The following is a 23776-nucleotide window of genomic DNA, read 5'->3' as shown; positions in this document are numbered from 1 at the left end:
AGGAAGCACGCTGCATATTTAAATGTTTTTCTAGGTAGGCCTTCTCTTCTATCTATAGAATACATTATTTATTAGAAAGATTCAAGGTGTTTTTATCACATCTACTAGGATTGAAAATTATTGATGAGTAGCTTAGTGTTTTATTTTTTAATTAATTAATTTACTTATTTATTTATTATTTTTGGCTGGGGTTTTTTTGGGTCTTTGTTGCTGCACTCAGGCTTTCTCTAGTTGCAGCGAGCAGGGGCTACTCTTTGTTGTGGTGCGGGGGCTTCTCATTGTGGTTGCTTCTCTTGTTGAGGAGCATGGGCTCTAGGCACGTGGGCTCAGTAGTTGTGGCGCACGGGCTTAGTTGCTTCGCGGCATGTGGCGTCTTCCCGGACCAGGGCTCGAACCCGTGTCCCCTGCATTAGCAGGCAGATTCTTAACCACTACGCCACCAGGGAAGTCCTAGCTTAGTGTTTTAAAGTATTTGTTTATTTATTTATTTATGGCTGTGTTGGGTCTTCGTTTCTGTGCGAGGGCTTTATCTAGTTGTGGCAAGCGGGGGCCACTCTTCATCGCGGTGCACGGGCCTCTCACTATCGCGGCCTCTCTTGTTGCAGAGCACAGGCTCCAGATGCACAGGCTCAGTAATTGGCTCACAGGCCCAGCTGCTCCGCGGCATGTGGGATCTTCCCAGACCAGGGCTCAAACACGTTTCTCCTGCATTGGCAGGCAGATTCTCAACCATTGCGCCACCAGGGAAGCCCTAGCTTACTGTTTTAAATTCAACTCTTCCTGTTTTATTCTTAATATATTTAGAAATTTTCTTAATAGCAATAAAATAATTACTTTAGAGCAGCCAGAAAAGACTGTTAAGATTATTAGTGTTCTTATCTTATTTTGCATATGGTTAATCTAAGGTCAGGAGAGGTGGCAACCTATCAATAAATTATTTAAGCTTTTAAATTACAGTGCCTTTTTTTTTTTTTTAACAATGATAGCATTAATCTTTAAAAATGTATTTCATTGTTTAAAGGTATGTTTGGGCATTTGTTTTTCCTCTCCTGGTTTTTGAAAACTTTCCAGAATTCAGTTATATTCATTTCCTTCTTAATATTTTTATCTTTCAGGAGTCAGGAGAAAGCAGTGGAAGTTGGAGTCATTGTCAAGTGATTGAGACCTTTTACAAGAAAATCTCATTGAATGAAAGTCTTTTAAATTAGTGACATAACAAGACTAGTTATTAAAGGTGACAGTGTACAGGGAACGTTAAAATTGAACAATGACTCAGCTGTATATTTACATCAGATTATTGGGAGCCTATCTGTTCATCATTTCTCATGTTCAAGGTAAATCAGTGTTCATTTAAGCAATCTTATCTCTTTTTTAGTGATTTATTTCTGTATATAAAAAACACTCATTCTTAGGACTGCTCTTTCAACTCATGTCCCGTTTTGAACAGTTAGGCCCAGTATGCCAATAGCTTTTAAGTATAGAGGCAAAGAACAAACACATGCCAAATAATTTTTGAACTTGACTATGATAGAAACATTTTCAAGTCTGTATAAAATCTCAGCCTCTTTGAGCTTTGTGTATTATCTATAACATAGGCATTACGATGTACAACATCAGGTCTTATGAGGATTAAATGAGATAAAATATAAAATAAAGTAGGTAACCTAGTGCCTAAGGGTAATAGGTACTCAAGACTTACTTTTAAAATTCCTCTCCCCTTTAAAATACAATAAGGAATAAATGTCAATTTTTAAAAAACATTTTACTGTTGTTAAAAGAGTTGAGAAACATAATTGGAATTTCTGTGTGCCAAATATTAAAATTTCTTCAGAGTACTCAAAGTTTTATTTATGACTAATATTGTAATTTTACACTGTGCATTCACAGCCTAGAACTCCCAAACAGGAAGATATTTTGATGACTCTTAGGATCAGATGGGCTATATATTTGCATGTGAGCTTTTCCCTGTATGATTTAATTAGGACAATGTTTTAAACTGAAGAGATAGTGGTATTTGGCAAAATGATTTTATATAGAACTTACTGAACATTTCCGTTCTCTTAAGTTTATATCTTCACAGATTGTTCTTCATAATGTTTTGTTCACAGTGATGATTAAAATCTTCTTATAAGAATTATGATTAACAGCATAAATCTTTTGACATTTTCATTTGAGTGAACATAATAATGAAATCTGTAGCTTGTTTGTATTTTGTCTTAGGTTTAGTACCCTTATTTAGTATCCATGCTGAGAATATAAAAGCACTCTTGCAAAAGCTACTTTTTTGTGTGAAACACCACATTATTTAATAAAACATCTTTATTTTAACGTCTGTTGTTAGATGCCTTGTTGATCAGTATCAACCAAAGCTGTCATAGTTTTGAAGATGAGTTAAATTAATAGTAACATTTGTATTTGCTACCTTACTCCCAGGTAATCAGTATTTAGTATTAAAATTTTTTTAATCTATATAGATCACACAGAGGCAATATGATACAAAATTCTCATTCCCCATCCTAAGTTGTTATATAATAAACTTTTTTTTTTTTTTCCCACACTGCACAGCATGTGGGATCCTAGTTCCCCGACCAAGGATCGAATCTGTGCCCCCTGCAGTGGAAGCGCAGAGTCTTAACCACCTGACCGCCTGGGAAGTCCCAATAAACTTTTGTTAGATGAAATAAATTGGTAATTAGTTATCAGGCATAAGTGAAAAGTCTTAGTAAGCATTATATTTCTCTGAAATATAAGCGAAATTTGTTACATTTCCTTTCAAAGAAGATTAGTTTGATAGTTCCCTTCAAATAATAAGATAAAAGTATTTGCTCTTAAGGAAAAGAACTAAAACCAATGTAGAAAAAATGGTATTTCGGACTTGCCCGGTGGTCCAGTGGTTAAGACTCCCTGCTTCCACTGCAGGGGGCACGGGTTCAATCTTCGGTCGGGAAGTTCCACATGCCGCGAAGAGCAGCAAAAAAAAAAAGTTATTTCTTAGAGATTACTATGGATTGCTAGAGCGGGGTTTTATATATATAACCTATAGCTCCAGCCCACACCAGGACTCATAATTTTATGCTTTGTAAACACAGGACTTGTGTGTAGAAAGAGATTGGCGTGTTCTAGGAACTGACACAGGGCTGTATGTTTGGGCATGATGGAGAGAGAGGTCCACAGGGTGCAAATCCTGCGGTGCTTCAGTAGGCATGGTGAAAGAGGTTGGATTTTATTCTGAGTGTATATGAAGCCATTAATTGGTTTTAAGCAGGGAATGACAGGATCAGATTTAGGTTTATAAGGTAACTGTGGCTGCTATGTGGGAAATGGGTTGGAGGGGGCAAAAACAGAAGTAGGGAGATCAGTGTCTTATCTTGGAAGTGACATGATATGATGGACCCAGGTAATAGCAGGAACTAGACCAAAATGAGAAAAAGTGAGATATATCTTGCAGGGTGAGCCAAAGACCTGGGGAGGACCAGGTTTGAGGAGAAAAGTCAAGCATTCCATTTTAGACGAGTTAGTTTTGAGTTACTTAAGCAAGTCAAGGCTGAAGGGATAAATCTAGGAACCGTCAACAAAGAGATTTATTTAAACCATGGGAATAAGTGCTGTCATCTAGGGAGAGAGTACAGAGAGGCTGTTGCTAGCTATTTTTCTTTGTATCCATGCCTCTACTTAGTGAAATTTTACAACTTTAAGGTATAGCTCAGGTTTCTTTGCTTTTGACGCCCTAGGATGAGTTTGTGTTATTGGCTCCTTCGTTTGTTTACATAGCACCTTTGTATTATATCACTCTTTGAATTGTGTTTATTTATGTGCTTATCCCCTCCACACACATACACCTTTGTCTCCTTCCAAGTTTCTCAAGGACCACATCAGTTTCCAACATTCAGTAACTTGCCTGCACATAGTTGGCCTCTAATCAGTGTTTTGTTAATTAATACTTGAGATAATATAAACCTCAGATGCAAATTATTGTAAGTAAAATATTTCTATCTCTTAAATTCAAACAGTGTTCTAGGAAGTTATGTGTATTAACCATCTGTAACTTTGAATTTTACAGGTATTGGTGATCTTTTAGTATGATCTTTGTTATTAGTAATATCTTCATTTATACACTTTTATATTTAAGCCTTTTATTGTACATTCATTTGATCTATATATAATCTCTTGAATTGGGCAGAAATTATTACATCATCTTTTATAGATAGAGACCTGAGGTTCAGAGACTAACTTATCAATGGAGATATTCAAGACTTGAACCCTTGACTTCTCACTGTTATTTCAGTGTTATTTCTGCCACACTATACTGCTTTTTCTATGTCTCATTAGATTTTTGAAAAACTAATTGCATGCATATATTATTTGCCATTTGGTCTCCATAGTTAAATTGATGCTTCCTCTTCCTCTTCCTTTTAAAACTGGTTAAGAGACCTCAGATATGCTTTAGTCCTATGGTCTTATTGAGTAAATGAGGCTTGAAGTGACATGGCTTGTCCATGATCATCCAGCTAGATAAACGGTGGAGGAACATAGTAGACCAGAATCTAGATTTCCTCATTTCTACCCAGTGGATTTCTTCCCTTCCTGAAGCTCTTCCCCACCCCTTTTTTTTTGTTGATGCTCTTAACATAAATGAAGTCTACGTTTTGTAGCAATTTAGAGGATTAAGTGAACATTATTGAAATTTATGGCATGGAATCACTAAAATTTATTTAGCAGCACATTCTTTTCCTGTTATCAGTGTGTGTGTATGTGTTACTTTTTCTTTTTTCAAGTTCATCTCACCAGTACGGCTAAATTTTAAGTCAAGTTCACATTATGCCTTGAACCACTTATTTAGCATCTATAATGAAATACATACACAGTTCTCTTAATATTTTATACCTGTTTTAGCTCTACATTTCATTCCATGAAGATCAGCTCTACAAGGAGTAGCCTAGCTGATTTCAGCTGATTCAGAGGGAGAAAGGAATTACTAAAACGTTGTTTTAGTTCTGTTCTGCTTTCAGCCTGGAAGAATCAGTACCAAATATGACAGTATCTGTCATTTGAGGCTACGAGACTAATGCAAGAACACAGTTCTGTTTCCATGTGCTAACTACTGCCCTACAGTAACCTTCATTTTCTGGCAGCATAGTCTGGATTTGAACCAATGACCTTGAGATAAAAGGCACCAGATAATGTGATTAGTCCCCATGCTCTCACAATTCCCTTACTTAAGCAATTAAAATCCAGAGCAAGATGCTTAGTAACTTCACTTCCACATAGAGGTACAAATAAAGGACTTTACTTTTTTTAAACTAGTCACAAGTTTTAAACCAGAGAGTCTAAAAAAAGAACTGTAATTTGTCTTTTTTTTTTTAAACCTCTTTATTGGAGTATAACTGCTTTACAGTGGTGTGTTATTTCTGCTGTATAACAAAGTGAATCAGCTATACATATTTTTTAATGATTGGAAATAATCTTGCTCTTCTCTGAAACTTCTTTCCATTTTGTACCTTTCTTACAAGTTATGACCATATTCTACCTTGTGTCACTCTTGTTTGTCTTTCACTAGTGCAAAAATTGTGACATAATCATCTCCATATATCCCACAATACCTGGGATAGTTTTTCTGTGCATTTTAGGCTGTTAATAAATGTTAATCATATGAATGAAATTTATTTTTAATTAAAAAACACATCAGCTACAATTAATACAATAAGAAAGCTTAGAAACTTCTCACTGAAAATTGGAATAAAAGAATTAGCTTTTCAGAATGGTTTATTTACAACTTCATGTTTGAATACAGGGCAGAATCTAGACAGTATGCTCCATGGTACTGGGATGAAATCAGACTCCGACCAGAAAAAGTCAGAAAATGGAGTAACCTTAGCACCAGAGGATACCTTGCCTTTTTTAAAGTGCTATTGCTCAGGACACTGCCCAGATGATGCTATTAATAACACATGCATGTAAGTATTTTATGCAGTCCTTCTTAAAGTTACGAGAATAGGGTTGCACTTAGTACTATTTTAAGAATTGTTTACTTTGAATTTTTTTTCTTTAACTTTATATGGTTTTTCCAAAGAGCCAAAAGCTTCTTGTTTTTTATATAGGAACATTTATTACTATTAAGTGATTGACGGTTATTTCCTTAGAGTAACATTGTAATATAGGTTTTAAAGAGTTAAAAGGAATCTGGTATTTGCCTAGCATTTTGGGTTTATTTAGTGATCTTTTTATCATAAAGTGATTGATATTCATTGTAGAAAACTTAGAGATTACCAAAAAGAAACCTTGAAAATTCACCTAAAACCTTGTAATTCTAAATTGGCTGAAATAGGGGCTTCCCTGGTGGTGCAGTGGTTGAGAATCCGCCTGCCAATGCAGGGGACACAGGTTCGAGCCCTGGTCCGGGAAGATCCCACGTGCCACGGAGCAACTAAGCCCGTGCGCCACAACTACTGAGCCTGTGCTCTAGAGCCCCCAAGCCACAACTACTGAGCCCACGTGCCACAACTACTGAAGCCTGCGTGCCTAGGGCCCATGCTCCACAACAAGAGAAGCCACTGTAATGAGAAGCCCGCGCACTGCAACGAAGAGTAGCCCCCGCTCGCCACAACTAGAGAAAGCCTGCACACAGCAGCGAAGACCCAATGCAGCCATAAATAAATAAATAAATAAAGTTATTTTAAAAAAACACAAAACCTTCCTATTAAATAAATAAATAAATTGGTTGAAATATTTTGCAGGTCTATAAGAATGATATTGTGATATTTAATTAATTTTGTGTTATTTTCTTATAAGTGAACTCCCAAATCCAAATCTGATTTATATAACCACTTTAATTTTTCTACTTAATTTCGTGTTAACTAATAAATATTTATATATGATCATGTAATTCTATTCCGTATTCTTGGGGGACATTGAAGAATTGACTTACTAGCCAAAAAAATTCCCTGAACGACTCAATCTCATCAGTCAGTTGTCTCCCTGTTATAAAGGTGTAATAATCAATAATTATTGATTTGTTTAGTACTTTCCTAATAATTTTATGCTCTTTGAATGTGACCAGATATAAAGCCAAAAAGTATACATATAAAACACTGAAATTATATGATGGTTCACCATGTCTTAGATTTGTTGTTTGTGCTGGTGGTGGTTGACTTCACTGTGACAGACTGGGTGATCTGTTGTTAGGGGAGTGTTCCCTATGTCACCAAGAGACTTCTTTCCAGACTTCTTGTCTGTAGTTCTTGCTTGATCTGTGTGGGCTATTTGTTAGAGGCTTAGTAACCCAGAATAAAACTGGGAATCATCAATTTTAACAGAATTTCACCTCACACTTAACATTTTCTCATTTCAGAAAATGAATAATTCTTCAATATTCTTTTAACTGTAAGCAATATACTTACTGATATGAACAGTAAGGAGGGACACAAAAAAATCTTTTAGATGTTTCTTCCTACCCATGAAAGCCTAATGAATATATTAGGAGAAAATTCTGGCATACTAGTACTAAAATGCTAACTTTTTTTTTTAAAGATACTCCCCTCTGGGGTTTTCCATTTTTTTATTTATTTTATTTTTATTTATTTATTTTTGGTTGCATTGGGTCTTCGTTGCTGCACGCGGGCTTTCTCCAGTTGTGGCGAGCGGGGGCTACTCTTTGTTGTGGTGCGCAGGTTTCTCACTGCGTTGGTTTCACTTGTTGTGGCGTGGGGGCTTCAGTAGTTGTGGCTCGTGGGCTCTAGAGCGCAGGCTCAGTAGTCGTGGCACGCGGGCTTAGTTGCTCCGCGGCATGTGGGATCTTCCCGGACCAGGGTTCGAACCCATGTCCCCTGCATTGGCAGGCGGATTCTTAACCACTGCGCCACCAGGGAAGTCCCGATAACATTTTATTAAATACAAACACATTTATATAAATTTCTTGAAAATTCAGCTATTCAAAAGTTCTCCCTTTTTTCCTATCATGTTAAATAAAAAGTGCCTCTCAGTATCTTAGTTAGTCTGGTCTTCCCAAATATACTTTTCTTTGTCATTGAATCTATTTTTATGTTTCACAGGAAAGTTTGTTTTTATTTATTATTGTGTACAGTATGGGAATACTGAAAATCTTATGGATGAAAAGAGACAAAGTTATTTTTAAGTATATTTTTAAACGTTAAGATTATTTACTTTATAAAGTTGTATAAATCATCTTTCTGTGATCACATGACTATGATTAGCAAAGAGAAGTTACATAGTATTTCATATTTGGTGGGACTTGTTTAATAGAAAATCCTTTTCTACCTGACACAGGATTTTTATTAGACCTTTAGGTTTTAGTTCAGATGTGACAATTTTCATTTGCCTTAAAACGCATACGTTTTTGACAGTAAGTCAAATGTGAATGTAATTCTAATTCAGAACTAAAAGCCATCAGTAACTGGTCACATTCATACGGAGATTTAATTAGTACTATCCAATGTGAAGTTGGTTTTTGGTTTTTTGGCTTTTTTTCTTTTAGAACTAATGGGCATTGCTTTGCCATCATAGAAGAAGATGACCAGGGAGAAACCACGTTGGCTTCAGGGTGTATGAAATATGAAGGATCTGATTTTCAGTGCAAGGTAAGACCTAATTTGAGGCCTATGAAATAAAGAAGGGAGGGGCCATAGGAAAAGCGTTGATTCCCCAAGGAGAAGTGTGCCTGGTCTGCACATTGCTGTGTGTTCTGGAAGCAAATATATTGGAGGAAGCTTAGCTCTTGCTTCAGGTCATATCATTGTGCCAGTTGAAATTACAGATTATTTTACTTTAAAAAAAGTTTTAAATCATCTTTGTTTTAAATTGTCAAGCCTGTAAAAAATGATACTGTCACACTTATTTCTGGATTATAAAATTGACTGGAAAGACTTTAAGGTGACAGGTAAATAACCTTTATATCTCTCTGAGACAACTTAGAGACCTTAAGTCCTTGTAAGGAGATCTCAGTGGAGTTACTTTAACAGCACAGCAAAGGAATCAGAGGATCAGTAATAGTTTATGAACATATTGATGGCTTTGGGTTATAAACCTGATCTCTTCAAAATCCTGTATAGTAATTTTGCCCCAGGGGATCCTTCCAATGTTTTTGAAAACAGCTCCAGAGAGAGCTGTTTGTTAACAAATTTAAGCCTCAGCTATTTTAGAAAATTATTCCAATTAATGAGAAATTCTCAGGATTGATAGAAACCACACATGCACGCACGTGCGCACACACAAACACACACACACACATACATACACGCTCGCACATATTGCATCCCATCTATTTTCTGTTTGCTACACCTCTAGTGACGGGCTCATTACCTCCCAAGCCCACCTATTTCATCTGTAGTAATGACCTGACCTTATCCTTAGAAAGCTTTTCCTCCGAATGACTGCAAGTCTCTCTTCCTTTGTACTTCTTGGACCAGAGAGAACAAATTGAATCCCTATTTAATATGGTAGCCCTTTACTATGTGAAGAAATTTTTTTTTGTATCACTTTACTCCCCATACCCTATAGTCTTTGCCCAATGAAAATAATAGTTCAAAATGACTTCAACTGCTCCTTATAATCATCAGCTTTAGAGTTACTCACTCTTCAGTTTCTCAATGTAAGATGCAGAATTGACTGGTCTGGCCAGAAAAAAAGAAGAAAAAAAAAACCAAGAATTAGTAACTCCTTTCCCTTTTCCTAAATGCAGCCAAATCTCATGTTAGAGGTTTGATTGTCATACCATATTCTTGAAATATATGGAGTTTTCTGTCAGCTGAAATCCCCATGTCTTTCACTCACGCTACTGCTCATCCTTATCTCTTCCATTCTTTATTGGTGCTCTTGGTTTCTTGACACAAACAAGTAGGTGGGAATGGAATGAGTTTTGTTACACAATTGTCACATACTTGTCTAAGTTAAATTTCATTGTATTAAAATTAATCCTTTGCTCTAATTTGTCAGGATTTGGAGGATGCTGTTTTGTTTGTCTCTTCCAATTTTATGCTATTTGCATATTTATCAACCACACTACAGTACACTGTTTAATCAGTTTAAAATGTTGAAGAAAGACCTCTCTGTGGTTAAAGCAATGAGCTCGACAGTAGTAACCAGTGTCTTGCTGGCCCCCTCAACTAGATGTGTCCCAAATGAATTTATCAATGTAATTTAGTTGTTAAGCTTGACAGTCTGTGTTCAGATGGACATGCTGCCTCTTGCTAGCTGTGGAACTTTGAGCAGGGAGCTTTACTCTCTTAAGTTGTTTTCTCATCGGCAAAGGAGTTCGTGTAAGGGTCAAATGAGAGGTAGCATATATGCAAAGAGTTTAGCACAGCTGGCACATAGTAAGGACTTAGTAAGTGTTAGCTTTTACCATTATTGATGATGTAACCAAGCAGCCTTTAAACTGGGTTACGCATATACCTGGGTGCACACAGACTACATTACACAAGGATCGCATAGGCACATGGATAGTTTTAAGGGGATCGGTTTACCTATCGTGAACTTCCACAGGTCCTATTGCTTAATATTGATCTGCCTGAGACCAGAGCTTCTTAAGCAATTTCTCTTTTCCTTCCTTCCTTTTCACAATCAGCCTTGTCACAGTTTCCAGATTAGTGGCCTGGACTGTAAATACTCAAGTTTCCAAACAGTGTTATAATTCGAAATCTAAGTATCAGTGTGGGGAACTTGGGGATAGCAGATATATTTGCGTATCTGGTAGTTTTTCATTTTTTGCTTTCAACCAATTTGCTAGATCATGTAAAATAATTTTTCCTAATAGGATCATTATAGGAGTTTTAGCATACGATTGGAAGGTCTCTTAAAGAATTATGGGACAATGGTATAACTAGTTCCTTCCGTTATCATCTTTTTGTTTATGTGAACAAAGAATCTTAGTACTGACCCCAAAAAAGGAAAAGATAAAAACAGGATTAAAGTTAATGCCGAACTTTCTCATTCTAGCAATAAGTAATTATCCATGAACTTATGAAGTAGTTTTTTTAAAAGTGTCATTCATCTCATACCTCTCCAATAAAATTTTCTTTTTATATTAGTATTTTAATAAAGATTATAATATATATACAGTTCTGATTAATTTTATACTAATAATAATTGTGATGATAAATCAAACCAAAATAATTTTTTAAGACTTAAAGACATACTATCACAGGAAATAAAATAGATTATATATGTTTATTTTTCATGTGGAGAATTACTTATCAAAATATATATTACATTAGGACAATTTTTTTTTAACATCTGTATTGGAGTATAATTGCTTTACAATATTGTGTTAGTTTCTGCTTTATAACAAAGTGAATCAGCTATACATATACATATATCCCCGTATCTCCTCCCTCTTGCGTCTCCCTCCCACCCTCCCTATCCCACCCCTCTAGGTGGTAACAAAGCACGGAGCTGATCTCCCTGTGCTATGTGGCTGCTTCCCACTAGCTATCTATTTTACTTTTGGTAGTGTATATATGTCCATGCCACTCTCTCACTTCGGCCCGGCTTACCCTTCCCCCTCTCGGTGAACATTAGGACATAATTATTGTGGAAAATGTGGCAACGGAATAGGAGCTCAAGGAGCAAAAGGAACACTATAAAATTTTCAATTGTTAAAGAAGCATTTTGACCATTTATTTTTTAAAATAATGATAATGGGTATTGAATTGCTGTATTATTTAGATTCTACTGAATAGATTTAAGAGCTATTTTAATTTTATTTTAAAATATCATGTGCAATATGCAAGGAATTATCAATACATTCTTTGCAGCTATTTATGATGAAAAATTTTAGGTGTCAGTCTAAAAATATATGAGGGGATACATTGTTTTTCAGAATTCATTTAGGGGTTACACAGACAAAACATGATGATCACCACTTATCTCACTTTCTCTGTATCTTGCTATATCTCATTCTTAATTTACCTGGCACCTAACCTGAGCAGAACGGCTGTGCTACTTTTACCTAAGCTTTTTCCTCCCAGTGCTTTCACATACTGTCAGGTTTGAATCAAAACAAGTTCAAGTGATAATCACCATGCTTCACCCAGACCTTGATTTTCCCTCACACAATCCAGTCTCTGTAGGTAAATCTGGCTTATTCTGTTTCTTCCAGTAGGATGAATTATTTCTCAGAAACCGCACTGCCATTTCTTGTAATTTGGTTTCAGTTCCTTTATCGTGTACCACTCCCCCTCACCTGCAACCCCCCATTCAAGCTCACTAAATAAGTTAGAATCTCCTATTTTATGAATGCCAAGTGAGTTTTTTGCCCACCAAAATCCAGAGATACAAATGGACTTGAGTGGAGCATGGGAGTGGGGAGTGCAGGAACCAGAAAGGTTGTGTCACCCAACTTCATAATCTAGACACGTAATTTTTGCCTACCCAGATATATAGTTAACCTACATAAGAAAGATGTGAGTTTCATGTTGCTTGTTCTCAGTGAAGCCACATTGAGTCTTCCAGGAGATTACAAGCATTTGTGACTTATTCTAGAATGTCAGCTGGGATCTGTGTCACATTCACTAGAGGAAGAAGAATTAATTTATTGAACATTTACTATTTGCATTTAATATGCTAAGTGCTTGGTATATTTTACCTCATTTTCTCCCAGTTACCCTATAAGGCAGGTATTTTTTATCCTCCGTCTTATAGCAGAGGAAACTAAAGCCCAGAGAGAAGTAAGTTCATTGCTCAGGGTCACAAAGTTAATAAATGGCAAAGCTATGATTAAAGCTATTTGATTCCCAAATCCTTGTTGTTTCCATAATACTATGCTGCCCCCAATCTGTTGTTGGCAAAGTCTTTCCTTCCCTTTTAAAAGTAATATAACATTTAGCTATCTAGTTTACAGCACTCCTCGTTTCTAAAATCTTTAAATCATACCGCTTTCAGCCTTCTCCCAAGTGCTCTCAACTTCCTGTGATGTAATTCACCTAGCTGAGAAGATGGGAATTCAGACAGAACACAGAAACATTGTAGGGTCTCTGCATACTTCTGGGATACCAATCCCACTTACTAGTATTTGGTCTGCCTTCTTCATTCCTGTAATCATCCTTGATAGAGAAGACTGAAACAAAACGAGAGTTAAGGAAGTGTTCATTTTCCTTGTCCTCCATTACCTAGTATTTTGTCAGCAATACTACATCCATTGCTTGGTGGTCTTTATTCTAGCACTGCCAGAAACCCTTTCCTGATTTTTCTTTACATTTTCTGTCCTGCAAGGCTGAGCTCATTTTGAACTTTAGCCATATTGGGACTATTCTTGGATGCTTCACGCTTCTTTATTCATCTTTAGTTGTATACTCTTCATTCCATCCTTCATGTAAGTTTTCTCTAGATCTGGGATATTTTTTTCAGAGTCACCTGTGTAACTTCTGACATGTCTCTCTTTTCTCTTTCTTTTTGTGGTCATTTAAAAGTAAAAATAAAATTGTTAGAAAGTTAAAAATTCAGTTAAAATGTAAAACTTGTGCTTTTGGAGGTTTTCAAGTACTCTTGACCCATCTTATCTTCTGTTATATAATCTCAAGTCCCTTATAGAATCCCATATAGATTCCCCTATGGAATCTCATTTTCACATTTTTAAAGGAATACCTGATTATACCAGGGTTTCTCCTTTCTGCCCATCTGATATTTAAGAATAAGAAGGTTGATTTCTGCTTATATCCTTGCTATTTCTATGATGACAGACAATTCCTTTCTGTTACTGATTTGGTCTAGAATGGCACTTCTTCCAGGTAGTGCTGAAATGTCAGCATTCAAGTTAAGAACTTCTCAAATACTGTACTTTTAATCAAATAAAACTTCACATATAATTTTTGGTATCTGTTCCCATGACTACAGTCTTTCCCTGTGCTCATTTTCTGATTTATTACGGACACATATCTGGTTGGTGGTCTCCCCAAAACTCTCAGAAATATTGTTTCTATATTTTGCCCTTATCCTCACCACGTACACTTCAACTTGCTTCCATATCAGGTTCATTAGTTTCAACATAGTTGTTATAGACAGAATCAACTGTATCTTCTGCCTACTTGACTACCTTTTCTAACCTGTCATTTCTTTGGCCTAGGACACGCTCCACTTTTTAGTCAGATCTTAAGTCTCATCCAACTAAGTCTCAATACTACTATGAGATCATGTTTACCCTGCTAGTTTATCACTGTAATAAAATGTATTACCCATGTTTTTTAGGAAAAGATCTCATGATTTTAAATACTTTTTTACTAAAAACAAATGAATAGTCATATCCTAAGATGTGCCAAATTTTGGGTGAAAAATATATATAAACTTTTGTTTATCTGTAATTAAGTTATAGTCTAGTGTTCTAACACACCATCCACATACATACATTCTCCTTAAGAAACAACATTTTAGAGTCTCAACACTATTTCACCACAGATTTAAATTTTTCAGTAATCTCTTTCAGATAAACTTAGCAGGTCCTTTTCACTCACTGAATTAGAAACTGTATTTTATGAATATTTTTAAAATTAATTATCAGTTTCGTGTATCAAATTATTTCTAATTTTCTTCCTTTAGGATTCACCAAAAGCCCAGCTACGCCGGACAATAGAATGTTGTCGGACCAACTTATGTAACCAGTATTTACAACCTACACTGCCCCCTGTTGTTATAGGTAGGTTAGCAGAGAAAAGTGCAATCATGATTCTCAGTAAAATATTTTCTCTAGTTTTAACAATAAGCAAGCTTTCTAGAGTTCAGCACTACAAGTTATTTTTTCCTTTGAAGATGTGATCAAAAGATAATATGTCTTTTTCATTGTTTACTTCCATTATCAGGTCCATTTTTCGATGGCAGCATTCGATGGCTGGCTTTGCTCATTTCTATGGCTGTCTGCATAATTGCTATGATCATCTTCTCCAGCTGCTTTTGTTACAAGTAAGATAATTATTTTGGTGCAAAATATTTTGTTGAATATTAGATATAAATAGTTGTTCTTAAAGCCAGTAGGCAGAAACCATTGACACTGAATGTATTTCAGGAACCATTAACCTGTATTTTCTGGTTATCTCCTTTAATTAACTATATTATAGTTTTCTTAAGGGAACAGAGGACCTTACTACTAATCAATTAATTGGACGCAACATTATACTTCTTGTTATGTTCATGAGTACTTAAGATTTTCTTATTTATAGAATATTGAACTTTCTTATATCTAAATTTAAAAACCTGTCCCAAGAAATCAGCTGTATGTATCATCATTCTTTAGTTATTTGGTAGTTCAGAATTGTTTGCATTTAGTCATGATTTCAGAAGACAGTTGCCAGAAGAGCAATAACAGGAAGGCATAAACTTCAATAATAAAATATTATCTTACTGGCATATGAATAAACAGAGATATCAGTGAAATTGGTTACTAGACCCATAAGTAGACCCAAGTATATAAAGAAAGTTAGTATATGATAAAGGTAACATTTCAGATCACTGAGGAAAAGTTGGCTTATTCAATAAATGGATTTGGGAGTGGATAGCTATATGGAAGAAAATGAAGTTGAATCAATTCCGTACACTGAAATAAATTTTAGCCAGATTGGGGTGCTCGCTCTCCCTTTCTCTCTCTCCCACTCTCTCTCTCTCTCCCTCTCTCTCTCTCTCTCTCTCTCTCTCTCTCTCTCTCTCTCTCTATATATATATATATATATATATATACATAAACTGAATTGATTACAATACTAGAACAAACCTTGGAAGAATTTTTTAAAATAATCTGAGTCTGACACAAAACTTACAAGCAAAAAAACCAAAAACATAAAAACCTTAAAATTAGGGCTTCCCTGGTGGCGCAGTGGTTGAGAATCTGCCTGCCAATGCAGGGGATACGGGTTCGAGCTCTGCTCTGGGAAGATCCCACATGCCGCGGGGCGACAAGGCCCGTGAGCCACAATTGCTGAGCCTGCGCGTCTGGAGCCTGTGCTCCGCAACGAGAGGCCGCGACAGTGAGAGGCCCGCGCACCGCGATGAAGAGTGCCCCCGCTTGCCGCGACTAGAGAAAGCCCTCGCACAGAAACGAAGACGCAACACAGCCATAAATAAATAAATAAATAAATAAAAATTGTTTAAAACCTTAAAATTAAAAAAGAAAAGATTGGGGGCTTCCCTGGTGGCGCAGTGGTTGAGAATCTGCCTACTAATGCAGGGGACATGGGTTCGAGCCCTGGTCTGGGAAGATCCCACATGCCACGGAGCAACTAGGCCCGTGAGCCACAACTACTGAGCCTGCGCATCTGGAGCCTGTGCTCCGCAACAAGAGAGGCCGCGATAGTGAAGAGGCCTGCGCACCGTGATGAAGAGTGGCCCCCGCTTGCCGCAACTAGAGAAAGCCCTCGCACAGAAATGAAGACCCAACACAGCCAAAAATAAATATAAAAATAAATAAATAAATAAAAGAGTACTATAAAAAAGAAAGATTGATGGTGTCAGCTACATAAAAATAAAACTTTACTATGTGGTAGAAACCACCATAAACGGTCAGAAAACAGACCAACAGTGAAAAATATCCGCAGCTTATATTACAAAGAGCTGATTTCTCAAATATAAAGAGCTTCTATAAATCAAAAAGAAAAAAATCAATTCAGTGGGAAATTAGGCCCAAAAAAATGAGCATATGTTTTACCTAAAGAGAAATACATATGGCTCTTTTTTTTAATATATAAATTTATTTATTTATTTTTGGCTGTGTTGGGTCTTCGTTTCTGTGCACAGGCTTCCTCTAGTTGCGGCAAGCGGGGGCTACTCTTCATCGCGGTGCGCAGGCTTCTCATTGTCGTGGCTTCTCTTGCTGTGGAGCACAGGCTCTACACGCGCAGGCTCAGTAGGTGTGGCTCACGGGCCTAGTTGCTCCGCGGCATGTGGGATCTTCCCAGACCAGGGCTCGAACCCGTGTCCTCTGCATTGGCAGGCAGATTCTTAACCACTGCGCCACCAGGGAAGCCCCATATGGCTCTTAAAAGAAAAATAAAAAGATGACTCAAGAATACTCACAATATGAAAAATATAAATTAGAATCATACTGAGATATTATTTTTTACCCATAATACTGGTAAAGATTCAAATGTTTGATAATAGGCTTTTTAGATAAAGAAGTAGATTGAGCATACTTACGTTTGTTGCCCCCCACTAAAACAGCAATAAAGAGTTTTTAACTTTTTTGTCCGGCTAGGACAAGGAGACAAGATAACAGCAAAAAGCTGTGGAACTGTGAAGCTTATAGATGAGTAGTGACTTTGTAGACCTAAGAAATCTGAATCCCAGGCTAGAAAATGAGAAAGACAAACAGCAACCAGTTTATACTATAAAATTCCCCAAGAAGCTCAAGAATTGGCAGTAGCAGTTATCTATGGTAGTGAAGTTGAGGGGGGCAGTAAAACCAAGAGGATTGCTTGAAAGTCTGTTTTTAGAAAGTCAGATGCTGTATTAGTTGTGCAGTACTGCACTAAGAAATCACTCCCAAACTTAGTGGCTTGAAACAGCAGTTATTATCTCTCACTGTTTCTGTGGGTCAGGACTTCAGGAGTGACTTGACTGGGTGGCTCAGTTGTCAGCAGAGGCTGCGCTCACCTGGAGGCTTGAGTGGAGCTGGTAGATCCCCTTCCAAGATAGCTCACTTCCGAGGCTCACAAGTTGGCAGGAGACCTTAGTTGCTCTGATGTGAGCCTCTCTACTGAGCTGCCTGCGTGAGCTTCCTCACAGCATGAAGACTGGCTCCCCCCGCACCCCACAGAGTGAGTGATCCAGGAGACCAAGGTGGCAACTGCAGTGCTGTTCTAGACTCAGAAGTGACACCATCACTTCTGCCGTATTCTGCTGGTCACAGAGATCAGCCCTGCTTTGTGGAAGGGAAGTAAACAAGGACAGGCATACCAGGAGTTGAAAAGTTTTGTGGGCCATTTTGGATGCCAAGTACCACAGATGTTGAGATCCTTAACTCTTATTCTGAATAATGATGTGACTTTCCACCGTCTCTCTAACAGAAGGCTAGAAGTGTAGTCTCTGAAAAGAACAAAAATGTTCTCAGCTATGGTATCCCATTATTGAGGGTGAGGTATTATAATAAAAATAAGGAGGTAAAGTGAATATTTACATACTAATTTGTGGGCCCCCCTACCCTCCAGAACCCTGCTAACCAAGCATGTTCCCTCTAGATAACATATAAGAAGATTGTTCTTGGGGAAAATCCATCTAGCCCAAGAAAAAAGACCTGAGTATTCTGTCTCTAGTAAGTCCAGTGAAATGGCCCAAGCAGATTGTCTTACAGTGAAACCTGTAATCAGTAAGCCCCAATCGCATACTAATAGCTGCCAATCAGCCAGTGAAGGGCACTGATCCCTGAGAAACAGGAAACAAATGAGGTGAGTCTTGTGATTGCCCAGCTTACTCCCTGAAGAGAGTTTCTGGCTGCGGGACACAGGAAGAACTCAGGTGTAGCCCAGCAGACACCAAATCGAGGAGATACAGCTGAGAGTCTGGGGAGAGAGCAGCAGCTATAGTTCATAGGTACAGAGTACTGGAAAGGAGAGTTTCACAGAGAAAGAACTCCAGACATCTTCAGAACATTCCCATAGAATATTCAGCTGAATCTTGATCAGTGTGTTCAAGTGAGGAAACCACCTAAGGCTGGGAAAGAACGGCTGAAAAGATTGAAGGAAACAGTATTCAGTGCTCACACAAGGCTGGGGATAGTATCTGTTCCCACCAGCTATGTGACTTGAAAACCTCATAATTCATGGGGTTTTGGTTATAGTACTCAGAAGGGTCTTGCCTCAGTATTGGAGAATAATTAGCCAGCTGTCTGACTTGGGACAAATGATGAGCCTCTGGGCCATGGTTTCCTCTTTTGTAAAATGGAAACAATAGTACTTACCTCTTAGGAGTTTAATAAAGATGAAGTAAGTCATAGAACAGTGCCTGACACACATTCAACATCAATAAAAATGAGCTATTGTTTTTTTAACATATATCAACATGGGTAAGTATGTAATACATAAGGAGTTTTTTAAAGCATGATGTAAAATATTAATACAACATATGCCATTTGTGTCCAGAGGAACGATGTTGTTTATGAGTATATACTTTTATGGTAAAGGTATAAATACATAGATAGGAAGGATATAACCACCTTCAGGGTAGTGTTTGTCTCTTAGGAGTAAATGAGGGAAATGGAATTATGAGGGAAATGGCTGCAGCTGCAAATATTTTAATGTTTATTTATTTAAAATATACCTAAAATAAACATAGCATAATGGCAATATTTATTAAATTTAAATGGTTTACACATGGGTGCCAAATAAATTAATCTCTACCTTCCTACATGTTTGAAACATTTCATAATTTGAAATTTTAAAAAAAGCCTTTGAAAATATTAGAATGAATTAAGAGAACTTGTTTGATTTCTTTTCCATAAACTCTTTTTCCCTTTTTTAAAATGGAAGTATATTTATTGTTCATTTTGATACAAGACTACATGCTTATAAATTCAGATGAAAATACATATGTAAAGTAGAAAGTAAATATTCCTACCTTCCCAGCAATAACTATTATATACAACTTGATATATTTCTGGTATATTTCTGATCCTTTTAGACAAGTATAGATACATATAATTTTAAAATGTTTATAGCTAGGATCATACTTTACATGCTGTTTTTTAATCTGTTTTTTTCACTTGCCAATGTACCATGGACGTCTTTCCATTTTAAGACAGTATATAGCTCTCTACCTCATAAACTCCATTTCTGGACATTATTTTAACAGAGGATATATTTTTCTATGATAAGACTAATTTGGATATGAACCCATGTGATGAAGGAAGGATGATAGTGTCAACAACCTCAAGATTTTTCTTACCTTAGAATTTTATAGTTTTAGAATGTTAATGTAGATTATTTTCTGCTTTTTTAAAAGACATTATTGCAAGAGCATCTCAAGCAGACGCCGTTACAATCGTGACTTGGAACAGGATGAAGCATTTATTCCAGTTGGGGAATCATTAAAAGACCTTATTGACCAGTCACAAAGTTCTGGTAGTGGATCTGGACTACCCTTATTGGTAAGCTGAAATGTCATATAAACATGAATGGTTTATTAATACAGAATGTGTTGTCATATGATGGTAGACAGCGTAATAATTACATATTAGGGGACTTTACTAGACACACTTTTTTCCCTTATTGAGAAAGATGGCTACAGTAATGCAAGATGAAATTAGTTAAAATAAGAAATATGAAATAAGAAAAATTGAATAGACAAGTAAGATAGAGTCACAAGCAAGGTTAAGAGAGAAAATGTGGTCATGAAGTGCTATGTAAGTGTTAGCATTAGCTCACAGGTTTTTAACAGCCAACTTGAGGAATCAAGTGTAAAATACCTTGCATCTGTAAGGTTAAACTGATTGGTTGGGAGAAGTATAACTATTTCAGATTCTGAAATCAAAAGGAAGTTACTCCCACAGATCTTCATAGAGAGGATACTTCCCTCAATATAATACTATATTACCGAAACACAATTCATAAAAATGATGTTAAAGCGAGTTGTAAATAATTCTAAGAGAATTATATGTATAGAAATATTCAGACTTAGGGGTCAAGGGGACTCTTATAATAAATACTAGATATCTAGATAGATTTTAAATTCTGTGTTTAGTTGGTTTGTTTAAAGTAAATACATTGATCTCTAATTATAAAATTCACTGAATCAGGTAATTCTGTAATTGAATTGGAAAGGACAGTGCGGAAAACATGATTGTCTACATAGAAAATCTCAAAGATGATAACATAAAGCTCAACAACCAATAAGTGAGTTTATCAAGGTCATTGTACAAAAATCATTGAATTTATGTACAATGGCTATAAACAATTAGGAATTAAAATTTTAAAAGCACTATCATTTAAAATAGCATCAAAAACATGAAATATTTTGGAATAAACTTAAAACTGATATAAGACCTATACACTTAAAATCAAGAAAACATTGCCAAAAGAAATGAACAAAACCCTTAATAAGCATTAAGGTTTTTAACCTGTTTTTGAATCAGAAGACTCAGTATTAAGATTTCAGTTATCCTAAAATTGATTTATAGTTTCAGTTCCATCCAAATCAAAATCAGAGCAAACTTTTGTAGAAATTGATGAGCTTATTCTAACAATTATTTGGAAATGCAGAGGACCTAGAAGAGCCAAAACAATATTGAAAAAGAAGAATAAAGAGGATTCACTACCTGATTTCTGGGCTTATTTTACAGCTACAGTAGTCAACACTATGTGATCCTGGCATGAGGATAGGTATGTACATCAGTGGAACAGAATAGAGTCTAGCAATGGACGCACACATGTGTAATCAATTGATTTGGATGCCAGAGTAATTCAGTGGGGAAAAGAGTCCGTTTAACAAATGGTGCAGGAAAAATTGGGCATCCATTTGACAAAAGGTGAATCTTGACCCTTATCTCGCTCCATATACAAAATTACCTTGAAATGAATCATAGACCTAAATGTAAAAATTAAAGTATAAAACCTTTAAAAGAAAATGTTTTAGAAAATTATTGTGACCTTGAGTAAAGATTTCTTAGGACACAAAAGGCAAGAGTCATTTTAAAAAATGATAAATTGGCCTTTCTTAAAATTTAAAACTTTTCCTATTCAGAAGACACTGCTAAGAAAGTGAAAAAACAAGTCACAGACTGGCAAAGGAGTTCTGATAAAGAATTTGTGTTACAGAATATATGAAGAATTTTTACAACTCAGTAATGAGACAACCCAATTTTTTAAAAATGGACAAATGATTTGAACAGACACTTGCCCAGAGAAGATATAAGAATGGCAGATAAGCACATGAAAAGATGCTCAGCATCATCAGGGAAATGCAGATTAAACACAGTGAGATACTACACGTGCACTAGTATGGCAAAAACTGAGAATATTAAGTGTGGAAAAGAATATAAATCAGGGCTTCCCTGGTGGCACAGTGGTTAAGAGTCCTCCTGCCGATGCAGAGGACACGGGTTCGAGCCCTGGTCTGGGAAGATCCCACATGCCTCGAAGCACCTAAGCCTGTGCACTGCAACTACTGAACCTGCGCTCTAGAGCCCACGAGCCACAACTACTGATCCCGTGTGCCACAACTACTGATCCCGTGTGCCACAACTACTGAAGGCCGCACGCCTACAGCCCGTGATCCGCAACAAGAGAAGCCACCGCAATGAGAAGCCCGCGCACCACAACGAAGAGTAGCCCCTGCTCGCCGCAACTAGAGAAAAGCCCGCGTGCAGCAACAAAGACCCAACGCAGCCATAAATAAATAAATAAATAAAATCAACTGGAAATCTCATACATTGCTGATTGAAATGCAAAATACAGCTACTTTGGGAAACAGGTTGATAGCTGACTAAAATGTTAAGCATATACTTTTTATACAATGAAGCAGTCCTTCTGCTAATTGTTTACAGAAGGAATATGCAAACATGTCCATACAAAGACTGACTGTGAATGTTCATAGCAGCTTTAGTCATAATAAATTGTAAACAACCCAAAAGTCCATCAGTTGGTAAATGGATAAACAAATTGTGGTACATTCATTGAGTAGAATACTGCTTGTCAGTAAAATGGAACAAACTACTGATGCATGCAATAGCAACACAGGTAAATTTCAAAGTATTTTATGCTGAATTAAAGAAGCTAGATACAGAGGCTACCTATTGTATGTTTCCATTTATGTCATGTTCAAAACTGTAGGGAAAGAAAAGAGATCAGTCATGCCAGGGACTGAAGGTAGGTGGGGAGGTGATTGACTTTCAAGCAGTAAAGGGAACTTTTTTGGGTTATAGAAATGTTCTGTATCTTAATTGTGATGTTGGTGGTTACATAACTGTATACATTTGTCAAAACACAGTTGTCGAAGAGAGTGCATTTTAGTATATGTAAATTAGACCTCAATAATTCTGGCTTTCTAAAACGAAATCACAAAAGGATTTTGTAATAAGTGATACATAAAGTAAGTCAGTTTAGATGGTCATAAAATCTAGCCCATTTTAGCTACATTTCTAACCGGGACCTTAGTGTTGTTTTTTTAAATTTAGAATGGCTGCTAATGCTTCTGAAAATGAAAGGTAGCAATTTACCTGCCTGTTTCATCCAACAAATATTAATGAAAGCAGCATTGTACTTCAAGTATTGTCCTAAATAAATACCTCTATTCTGTGAGTAGTGGGAGATGGAATTCAAACAAATATGTATATAAATAATAATAAAATTGTGATAAGTGCAGCAACTGAGAAATATGTATATGCTATGAAGGTGTTTAAGAGAGAAACAACACTCTTAAGTAAAGGGAACTGCACATGCAAAAAGATTGAGACAGGAATGAGCTTGAGTGAATTCTAAAAATTGAAACAAGGTAAATAAGAGGGGTGAGGGTAGGGGATTAGAGTCAATGATCAGGCAGGAGAGTTAGGCAGGGACCAGATCATGTAAGGTCTTACAGACTGAGTTGAGTATTTTTAACTGTTATTTAGATTTTGCTACATGATAAACCACCCCAAAGCTTAGTGGCTTGAAACAACAAACATTTGTTATTTTTCATGATTCTGTGAGTCTTCTGGGCAGTTCTTTTTCTGAATTTGCTCAGCTAGAGCCAAATGGTATAGTTTATGTACATGGCCAACAGTTGGTACGGTTTTGCTCATTTTGGTCACAGGGTGCCCTAGAATGGCAGGAAAGGGCAAGCCCCAGTGCACAAAGACTTTTCACTTGTTTTACAA

General features: G+C 36.5%; 1 protein-coding gene across 4 annotated transcripts in view; it reads left to right on the top strand.

The window, feature by feature from the left end:
• The window catches only part of BMPR1A (bone morphogenetic protein receptor type 1A), a 143173-nt gene that overhangs the window by 108803 nt on the left and 10594 nt on the right, over window positions 1-23776 (top strand). For all 4 annotated transcript variants that reach the window (XM_036828541.1, XM_036828539.1, XM_036828540.1 and 1 more), the window contains 6 exons: window positions 1116-1334; window positions 5792-5954; window positions 8492-8594; window positions 14545-14641; window positions 14805-14904; window positions 19927-20071. In XM_036828541.1, the coding sequence (XP_036684436.1) occupies window positions 1268-1334; window positions 5792-5954; window positions 8492-8594; window positions 14545-14641; window positions 14805-14904; window positions 19927-20071 (675 nt within the window). In that variant the 5' untranslated portion in view covers window positions 1116-1267. The remainder of the gene's footprint in view (window positions 1-1115; window positions 1335-5791; window positions 5955-8491; window positions 8595-14544; window positions 14642-14804; window positions 14905-19926; window positions 20072-23776) is intronic.

Source organism: Balaenoptera musculus, chromosome 16 (assembly GCF_009873245.2).
Source record: "Balaenoptera musculus isolate JJ_BM4_2016_0621 chromosome 16, mBalMus1.pri.v3, whole genome shotgun sequence".
NCBI lineage: Eukaryota > Metazoa > Chordata > Mammalia > Artiodactyla > Balaenopteridae > Balaenoptera > Balaenoptera musculus.
Note: the sequence above shows the minus strand (reverse complement) of the source record. Positions and strands in the feature narration are given on the sequence as shown.